General features: G+C 27.1%; 1 protein-coding gene across 1 annotated transcript; it reads left to right on the top strand.

The window, feature by feature from the left end:
* The first annotated feature begins 3,468 nt into the window (after window positions 1–3,468).
* Window positions 3,469–10,743, top strand: LOC111307250 (transcription factor bHLH128-like). The gene is made up of 6 exons (XM_022905269.2): window positions 3,469–3,975; window positions 7,522–7,844; window positions 8,117–8,248; window positions 9,185–9,250; window positions 9,432–9,500; window positions 10,345–10,743. The coding sequence occupies exons 1-6, from the start codon at window positions 3,639–3,641 to the stop codon at window positions 10,396–10,398; spliced, it is 981 nt and encodes a 326-aa protein (XP_022761004.2). The 5' UTR covers window positions 3,469–3,638; the 3' UTR covers window positions 10,399–10,743.
* The last annotated feature ends 461 nt before the right edge of the window (window positions 10,744–11,204 follow it).

The following is an 11,204-nucleotide window of genomic DNA, read 5'->3' as shown; positions in this document are numbered from 1 at the left end:
TTAATTAACATTGTTAGGTTAACAGAATTTTCCTCAACAAAAAAGTTTGGTGAGATTCAATGTATGAGCACAAACCCCAAACATAAATGGTCCCATTTTTATTTGTTTGACTTATTGGGAACAAAATTTTTCCTTTAATAAATTTTATTTAGAGTACCAAAAAAGAAGTAAAAAAATTCGTTTGTTCTTATAATTATAGTATATTTTTCTATTTTATGAAATAAAAATGAATCTATTGAATTAATAATTATTGTATTTTTTGTTTTAAAAATAACAATAGGGTTTGCAAATTTTTTTCAATTTCACTCTTAATTAATTAAACCTTGAATGGAAAATTTTTTCAAATTATAGTTCCTTTATAAAAAAAAAAATTCTTTTACCTAATTGCGAAGAGTTAATCAAGATTTTCAAATGGTTTGATTAAGGTAGTAAAGCGTCTAGTTTAACTATAGATCTAAAGAGATCAACCTTGCAAATTGGTCTTTAATTATTCATATGTAGATAATAGGGACAACTTGATGAATTGAACCCCAAGGCCAAAGCCATCTATTGTTTGTAATAGAACTTTGGGTCAAGTTTTCGATAACTTACTTGGAATTACCTTTCTCGTTTCATCTTACATGTTGGTACTATGGCATCGAATCCTAAATTGCATAGCTAGATCTCCTATTGTATGAGACTACAAATGCAACCACAAATCGTAGTTTGACACGAGATTGTTTCTTGATTTTGTTTTCTTCATCGAAAGAAGGTTTAAGATTTACTTTTAAAAAATAATATTTAAGATTCAAATCTTTTGTTCACCTTGAACTTTTCTCGGTTGTATACACGAGAAAAAAATAATTACACTCGTGACATTAGTAATCATCTCCTTTTGTTTATTTGAAAATTTAATAATTTGTATATTTATATAATATAAGATATTAATGCTTTCATAAAATTTAACATAGATAAATTTATTTGGATCAATTCAAAAATGAGGTATACTAAACAAAATCCAAGAATCTTTTGATGATAAATAAAAAAATATTGATAATTCATATATATTTATTATATTTTATGTAAAAATTATATATCATAATTCATATTTTATAGTTTTTAAATTTTGTTAAATTCAAACAAAATTTTTATTAAAAATTTAAATTATATCATTTTTATATTATTTTTATATTATATTATCATATTATTTTTTAAATTGCCCTTTCCTTTTTAATTCATCTTACGTGTTGGTACTATGGCATCAAATCCTAGAACGCATGGCTAAGTCTCTTACTCTATGAAACTATAGAGGCAACCACCAACATCTTACATGTTGGGATTATGGCATCAAATCCCAGAAGCATGGCTAATTCTCTTATTCCATGAAAGAGGCAACCACCAATAGTGGTTTGACTAGGGATTGTTTCATGTTCTCTTTTTCGAAAGAATTAAAGTTAAAATTTTATATTTCAAGATTCAAATCTCTTGTTCACTTTGAACTTTCTCAACTGTATGGATAAAAAAAATATTTAATTGTACTTTTTTGATAAATTATTTTATTATTTCTTTTTCGATTATACTTATGAAAAAATTAATTTAGTTACACTTTTGTTGATTAATTGTTCCATTATCTCTTTTTTGGAAAAAAAAAAAAAAGGTTTGATATTCAAATTTAAAAATATAAGGTTTAAGATTTAAATCTTTGGTTTATTTTGAAATTTTCTAGATTGTACTTATGAGAAAAAATAATTGACTTAATTGTATTAGAATTATTTAATCATAATATTAAATTATATAAAAATTAATCACATATAAGTGTGGATTTTATATAAAATTTTGATGTAACTCATAAAATTTTAATGCACTTCCCATAATTTTAAATATAATTGATTAATTATATTATAATGATGTAGGCAATATATTTTCTTTAATAGAATTCAAAATTTAAATTTTTAAAAAATCAAATTCAAGATTCAAATCTCTAGTCCGTCTATTTTTCTCGATTGTATGCAACAAAAAAAGAAAAAAATTGATCTAATTTTACTTTTAATATTAATAAAATCATAATATAAGCGTGGTACTGATATGAAGTAGGGGTGAGAAAAAAATCTAAAAATTAATCCAAAATTATAGTATTCGATTTGATTCAAATTAAATTCAAATATTAAATATATATTAGATTTGGATCAAATTTTGGATTGAGAAGTAAAAAATTAAAAAAAATCAAATCGAATTATATATATTAATTTTTATATATTTTAAAATTTTATAAAATTAAAATAATAATTTTATATCAAAAGATATTAAAATTTTATATTAAAATAATATATAAAAAAATAAAAATTGATAAATCGAACCGAACTGATAAAATTTAATTTAGTTTAATTCAGTTTGAATTCAGATTGAATTTTAAATTTTTATAACATATAATATAAAAAAATTAAATCAAATCTGATCTGAATCAAATCGTTATCACTCTTATCACAAAGTAAATATAGGATTAGGTTTTCCTATAATTATGAAGGTTAAAGAGAAGGGGAAAGATTGGAAATAAAATCAGTCACAAACTAATTTTCTCTTATTTTAAACTTCATTAGTTGATAGGAAAGTATCGCTTCAATCATTTAACAAGAGAAAGAAAACGAGAAAAAATAAAAGACAATTAAAGTACCTTTTTTGACAAAGAACCTTTCCTTTGGTTGGTTTTCTATAATTTCTTATACCGAATATATGAAAATAATTTATATAAATTTTCTTTTTTTTCTTTTGTTTTTTTTTTTAAATTTTTTGATTAAATTTAATAATTTGTGCATTTTTTTATATATTTCATATATAAAATATAAAAAATATAAAATTATTGTGTTACAACTCATATTGATACATTAAATATAAAACATATATTTTTATCAAATTTATTTAAAAATTTTATTTAAATTTTAAATTATATCATTTTTATATTATTTACATATAATTTTTATATCATATCATCATTTCATATTTAAAATTATTAAATTTATTTTCAATCCCTCTATCTTCTTTTCTTTATATCAAATATAATGTTTATAAATAATGACCATAAATGTAGTAACATTGATAAAATGATATCAATACTTATTACTTAAAGAAAAAAATTTGAAGATTGTATAGTTTAAATACCAATCATGAAATTGAAATAATAAAAGATAATGTCATAAATGATCCATGATTTATAATAAAATATTTAATATAATATTAAAATTTAACATTTTTTTAATATAATACATATAATTAATTATAAATATGTTAATTAATATAATATTTAAAAAATTATTTATTTATTAAATGTTATCATTTAAAATTAATCTCATTAAAATAAATACTAAAATAATTAATAATTAATAATTTAAATATTATATTAAAATTTTAAATAACCCACATTAAATATTTCATTACCAGAAGACAATAAGCATAATAAAAAAAAGTTTGTGGTGACGTAAAAAAAATCACCCGCGTGTGCTGGAAGCAAAACCTCATAGGACATTTCCCCATCAAGCATCCTCTTCGGTATTTTTTTCATACTCCTTTTAGCTTTGGACAAACCTTTGATTTTTTTTTCCTTTTCAAATCGTTATTCTTCTCTTTTTCTTTCAAATTCTTCCTTTTATTGAGCACGAAAAGCCATGTATCCATCATCTTCGTCTCAAAAACCCATTGGCCAGACCGGACTAACCCGTTACGGTTCAGCCCCGGGCTCCCTGCTAACAACCGCAGTCGATTCCGTCATCGGAGCTGGTCCTAGCCTTGTCGGCCACTACTTCTCAGCTGACTCATCGCCTTTAACATCAGAGTCAACTTGTAAAGTCAGCTCATCTAACGATCGACAACAGCCTAAATCTGCCCCTCCTCCTCCTCCTCCTCCCCATGGATCTTACGCTGCACCTTCTTCTTCTTCTTCCTCTTTGCTCAGACACCGTAGCTCTCCTGCTGATTTCCTTAGTCATCTCACAGCCGAAAACGGTAATGCTTTTGTTTTCTTTAAAAGCTTTAATGACCGTTAAGTCCAATCATTATCCACTTTGTGGTAGTTTTTGGGGCTTTTCAACTTTCTTTACATTGATTGGTGGCTTTTGCGTGCCTGCGTAATTTGCCGCCGTTGCTAAGAACTGCGTTGGCCCAACTTTAGATTGACAAAAATGTCTCTTTCCTTTAAGTGTGTTTGAACTTTTTTTTTTGCTTTTTTAACAAATTTTTTTTTTTTTTACCAAACTTACATAAAGGTAATAAAATTTTATGAGTAAAATTTATGATGAATTTCAAGAAGTTCTTTTAAGTAAATAAAAATTTTAAATTAATTGATAGGGTTTAATGAAAAAGTTAACAATATGTAATATAAAATAATTATTAAACATATTATTTATATAATTTAAATTTGATGGATATAATTTAATAATAAAAATTTTATTAATATTTTTATTAAAAATATTTATTTAATAAATATATCAAAATTTATTAATTTTTTTATAAATTTACATATTTAATTTATATTATAAAATTTTTAATCTGATTTTTTTATTTTAATTTTTATTTACTTATTTCTAAAAAAATCTACAAATTTACTTAGGAAATTTTATGTAATTTTTTTTCATTTCTTTTATCTAAAATGTTATGATTAAATATTTTAGTGCTGATTGAAGCAAAGTTGGGTTATTTCCAATTTTTTAATTCTAGCCTGTCAAAGTAAATTTTTTTTTTTTACAAAGTAAAGAAAATAAGAGAAATGTTTTAAGTATTGAAATTTGAACTAAATAAATAAGATTTTATTTTTTAAATATAATTATATGAATAAATTAAATTAACTTTCGAGTAAATTTTACTTTTATTGAGAGATTCCATCAATCTTTTCTTACTTGTTTCATTAAGATAATTTCCTAAACCTGTTTGACAGCATAGTTGCCATGTTCATAATTATTCTTAAAACATCCCATAATCACCCTTTAGAAATCTACTTTGATCCTCATAAATGTGTATTTTCTTTCTTGTACATCTTTAGACTTTGTATAATTAAAAGCTAAATGTTGCAAAAGACAACGACATTTGAAGAAAAAAAGTGTATTTCAATATGGGTTTTTGTGGGGATCATTTGCTACCGCTTTTGTTTTGTGTTTTATGAAAATTGGAAATAAAATTGTGTTTGGAAACATTTGTTGTTTTTGATTTGAAAACCAAAAAATAAAAATAAAATTTTGAAAAATTTTAAAAATTGTTGGAAGCAAAAAAAAAAAAAAAGATTTTTTAATATTTTGGAAACATTTCAATCACTGTTACTGTACGGCTGAACAATACCCGTGCGTGAACAGTGTCGATTTTAGTGTCAAAAGTTGAAGGATTTTATTGTCAAAAGTTGAAGATATCCATCGATTTTAATATAAAAAAATTGAGGATATCCATGAATACTGCCAAAGCTTGGATTCAAATCCCTTATCATTTTCATGATTCACACTCCAACCACTTTTCTTTGTGGTCCCTTGTTGTTAAATTACTTCAAGAATTTAACCGTTTAGCCAATAAGGATTTTGCAACTGTTTGATTTGTGAAAATTATTTTTTTTATTTTTTATTTTCGTTTTTTGGAAAATAATCTTTATTTTTTATTTTTTAAAAAATGTATTTAGTAAAAGAAAATAAAAATTATTTTCTTAAAATGCAAAGATATAGAAATAAATAAAATATTTAATGATATTGACATCAAATTATAAATATAATATATATTTATTAATTAATGACATTAAAAAACATTTAAATATGATAACTTGTAAAATAAAAAAAATTAATGTATATCTTTTTTTTTTCACAATTATAAATATTTTTTTTATTTTCATATTTCAATACATTTTCATTTTTATTTTATAAAAAATTGTTTTTATTTTTAACTATCAAACACGTTTTTACTCATATTTTTTATTTTTCAAAAAAAAATGAAAGTAGAAAATGATTCTGTTTTTTTTTTTTTTTCTAAACCAAAGACTACTTCTAAACATGTTTTCAAGTTTTTTTTTTTTTTTTTCTGGCCAAAGTTTTTAAGTTCAATAAAAAAAAAAACTAAACAAGAAATGCCAACAATGCCAAACAATCATGTAGTTAACATTTTTATTAGCTAAAAAATTCATAATTTTTTCAATCATATCTTTTATAGTTACAAAAAGTGACTTTTAAATATCGTGATCTGTTATTTATGATTTAAAAAATCTGGGATTGACAGATTATTCCAACACAAATTAGGTTATAAAAATCTAGGATAAATAGATTATTCCAACCCAAGTTAGGTTATAGTGCCAAGTTCATTATATATATGAATAAAAGTGAATTATCGAAAAGCTTTCATCTGATCATTTTCAGGCTTCTGACAGCATAAAAATGTTCATTTTTTTTGTACTACTTAAATGGAAACAAAATGGAGGGTAGACATCAGAAAGAAAAAGAAAAACAAAAGAAGAATAAAATTAATGGTTAGACAAAGTTATAGATGGCCAATCTATGCAACCCACCATGTTTTTTGCTGGTAGATGAGGTCTTACAGGGTATCTGTCTCGTGCCTCACATGACCCCACCGGTTTCTTAGGAATCCAACATTATGCTTTTATTTTACCTGATCAAAAATGATATAGAAGCATAAAATAGTGTTATATGCTTTGTGGGGTGAATATTTATGATGTGCAAGTTGGACAAGTTGCAATAAAGTAAGATAAATGAGCTTTGTAGTGCAGTGTGACACTACAGTGGGATAACAGGGAGTTTGAAGATTGCCCATGTTCATGTTTGTTTAACTCTTATGTTTCAGGAAAATTATAACATTCACAAGGGGCTTATATACTGGACTTGCCACATATTTATTTAACTACAAAGAAAAAATTAGTAAGTTAAGGTAATTACTTAAATTAACACATGTCAATAATAAAAACATGCTTTCCTTAGGAGTTTAAAAATTTTCATTGTCTGAATATTTTAATAAATTTATGTCTAAATTCTTGTTTTTCTTGTTTACTTTGAAAATTAAGTTAGATTAAATAATCATATAACTAGATGAGTCTAGATTATTTGTGCTATAGATATGATAAACATGTGGAATGACAAGGTAGAGCAGTACCCAAAAAAAAATAATAATAAATAAAAAAAATGCAAAATTTTAAGGTTGCATTTTAGAACAATTGAAATTGTATTCATTTCATTTGAGGATGAATTTTGCAACAAAAAATTATTTAATGATATATTATCATGTTTAAAACTGTTTTCTAGATTGTAGATTCTAAATTAAAACAAGTTATAGGCTTCAGATGAATTCTGAAAAGACTATAAATTTCAACCATTCCAAAAGCTACCTAAATTTTTTTTTCTCAACAAATGACCAAGTTGAGTTGGTCCAACCCAAACGTGGTTGAAAATTTTTTTTGGCCAATAAACGTGGTTGAAATTCACATTACCTGACTTTGTGATGTGTTTGATTCATTATACAATGTGATTTTATTTTGATGGATCACATGAAGTGAATTAAACACTCTTATTGCAGGTTTTTCTGTTACAAGGGGCACCAGAAATTACAGCTTTCAAGGTGGTGCTAATGGTGGCCATAGAGTGCCAAGATTGAAGTCTCAATTGAGCTTCACTAGACAAGACTCTCTTTCTCAAATATCTGAAGTAAGTGAGAATCTTGTTGACGGTGTTAGCTCTAGCAGTAACCACCAAAATGCTGCACATTCATTTGCTGCTGCTGGATTTGGAATGGATTCATGGGATAATACAAATTCCATTATGTTTTCTGCCCCGCCAAACAAGAGGTCTAAAAGTATAGATGGCGATATTTATAGCTGTCTAAATGCCTTGGAAACTCAGGTAGATCTTTCTCCTTGTTTTAAATGACATTGAAATCAAGGAATTATAACTTAATGGTGTTTATTTCTTATAAGAAAATGAATATTTGGGAGGTTATTATTTCTCATCCTGAGCTCAATATGGTTGTTTGTCAAGTAGGAGCATAATTTGCAGCTAATGGTAGCGCCATCCATTAGTTTGTCATCACTTTGATGAATAACAATGTGCTTTACAGTCGTGTCATTAACTTCTCATTATTGGCCTTCTATACTTCCATTCAATCTTTATTTCAGTTTAGTTTGCCCCAAACAACACTTGAGATGGCCACAGTTGAAAAGCTGCTAAATATTCCTGAAGATTCTGTGCCCTGTAAAATCCGAGCCAAGCGTGGCTGTGCCACTCACCCTCGAAGCATTGCTGAAAGAGTAAGTTAAGATTCAAGAGATAGAATTACTAGAGTATGGATTGCTGTAACTGCTTAGAAAGCAAATTGCTTATTCTTTAAAAATTCTGTTGATGTTAATGAAGGTTCATACGACCAACCTATAGCCTTTTCAAATAACCAGTTCTTTCAAACTTCAAGTTCTGTTTCAGAAAGTTCAACTTCTTTCTTATATACCTTTCGCATGTAGGACATTTCTAAGGACTATTGGCAAAAGTTAGTGTGATGCTGAAGTTATATTGCTGTTAGCCGTGCACTTATTACATCCATGAATCACGATGTTCATTCAATTTTAACTTTGCTTTCGAGAATGAAACTTTTGACAGTGTTAGGCATTATACAATATGAAGGATCACAAATAGATATTCATTGCCCCCTTGTAATTTTTTCACTTTTCCTCGTCTTGTGGCTTGGAATTTTATTTGACGTGCACATGAAAAGTATTCTTGCCGTGATATCCAAGAAAGAAAGATGGCAAGCAAGAGATCTTCTGCATGGTACAGACCGTATTCCCTGATGCATCCACTGGAACAAAAAATCCCTCATACCTGCACAAGCATGGTATTTCTGCTCCTTTTATGGAGTAGGTGACAAGTACGATAGCACTAGAGAGCTGCTAATGAGTGCAAGAATATGATCTGCATTTCTATTTATTGATTCTATAGGTGTAAAGGACAGCTTGTTTAATAGTAATAGAACATCTTATTGTGCGTTTGGATCATATAAGTGACGGTTGGATAATTGATAATGCTCAATGCCATTTGCTCGTATTGTTGCCTTGAAAAATGTACTTCCATCATACACTATGAACTTACGGTTGGTTATTAAGATACATGAGCATAGCATATACATATTCTTTATTCCGCCTAAGGAATGATAAATCATGCCAAGCATCATTAAACTAGTTATATATGTACAGGAAAGAAGAACAAGAATAAGTGGCAAGTTGAAGAAATTACAAGAGCTTGTTCCTAACATGGATAAGGTAATCACATTTGTCTTTTCTGGACCTTAGATTGAGTCTATATTTGGGTTGCTCCAAATCAGTCATTACCTTACAAAGATTGTGGACTTATGTTTTTCCAAATTATTGTCTAAGGGATCCAATTGCAAAGTATAGACGTTGTTTTCGATGAAGATAACATACCTTTAAAATCTTCTTGTAGCAAACGAGCTATGCAGACATGCTGGACTTGGCTGTGCAGCATATTAAAGGCCTTCAAAATGAAGTTCAGGTCCGTACATATGTCATGCTGAATTACAAACAGATCATTATATGATGCTTCATTTGGCATAGAAATGTGTTTCCTTGAAGCCCCTAGAATTAGATAGCTATGATTCTGAACATGATGGGTACTTTTTATAATTGGTAATGATATAAAATCTATGATACATGTGTGTATGCACGTGTGAAATATTATAGGATATTCGTATGGAATCTTGATGCATTATTTAGTGCATTGTAGAGTACATTTAATTCATTAACTTTCTCTTGGGCAAAAAAAAAAAAAAAACCATCAACTTTCTTACTGTTATTTTCTATTGTATTTAAAGAGGATAAATCTTGTGAACTGGAATTCAAGGGTATTTCCAAAACTAAGTGCGTTCAATAAGGCTGGAGTTGTATTCAACAAACCCATAACCGGGAACCATTGGATCTAATGCTTGAGAAAGGCCTTGATGGATAATATCTAGGTTGTCAGATGGCTTCCTTCCTTGGTCAAATAACATTTCACCAACACCTGTTCCGAGCAAGAATTGCGCTGTAGCTAAAAGTTGCATGCAGCTCCCTACACCTATGGCAATCATTAATTTCTCCTTGGAAATGCTACATTTGTTGAAAAGTAGACAGTAGTCTTTCTTGTTATGCTCAACCCTATTTCATGGCAATGCTGCTTGCATATATGATATTAGGCTAATAAAGTATTAACTCAGTCTGCTGTTCATATCATGTGCAAAATGGTAAACATTAATACCATTTTTATCTGTTTGCGAATCTTTAAAATGACTTCGAATTCCAACATTTTGGCAATCTTTCCTTCTGGTCTTTGTTTGATATCTGTATTTCCTCTCGTGCAGAAACTCCACAAAGAACTCGAAAGTTGTACATGCGGATGCAAACCACGTTCATGATGTTTGCTAACCAGGTTAGATTTCCAAATTTTGAAGGTGGGGATATGCTTAATGAGGCAAGACTAATTTTGTTGTCTTAGTTTGACTGAATAATGCAAAGGATAGAACTTGAAAATGTATATAATGGAGTGACACTGTTCCCTAGTTTAAGAAGAGGTTGAGTTGGAAAATGCAAAAAAAAAAAAAAAAAAAAAAAAAAAGGAAAATAAAATTGTTGAATGGAAATTGTAATTCTGTTTTCCTTCTCTGTTAGATTTAGTGTCTGTCATGTAATATATGTTTTGGCTTTTGTATTTTAGATGGGAATGAAGAATTCGGTTGATGTTTGGGGTATTTAATATTTATTCATGCAACAACTTTTTAAAATGTTAATGTTATTTTTTTTTTATTTTTTCTATATAATTATTGCTTTTAATTTTGTTTGCATCTTATTTGTGATGTCTAACTTATCAGTTTATGTAAATAAGGTCTTTTATAACTAGGATAATAATAACATAAAGAGTTAATGTTAATGGATTTTGAATTATAATGAAATATAAAATAAATTTTATGAATGTTAATTCAACTATTACTCATATTTTAAATAGGTTACTAAACTTTAATTTATTTCAAAAAAATCACTTAAATTTATTAAATATATTAAATTTAATTACCTTAACAAATTCCATCCATATAATGAATGAAAAGAATTTTTTTAATCCAAGCACTAAAATTTTCTTTCACTTTCTCGCCTCGTTTGCTCTCGAGTTGACAGTCTTCCAAACACATCTGTTCTCATCCATCGTCACATATATGCAGCCTCAGTT

Source organism: Durio zibethinus, chromosome 22 (assembly GCF_047325235.1).
Source record: "Durio zibethinus cultivar Kanyao isolate XHJ-2024 chromosome 22, ASM4732523v1, whole genome shotgun sequence".
Classification (NCBI taxonomy): domain Eukaryota; kingdom Viridiplantae; phylum Streptophyta; class Magnoliopsida; order Malvales; family Malvaceae; genus Durio; species Durio zibethinus.
This window is presented reverse-complemented; position numbering and strand designations above follow the sequence as displayed.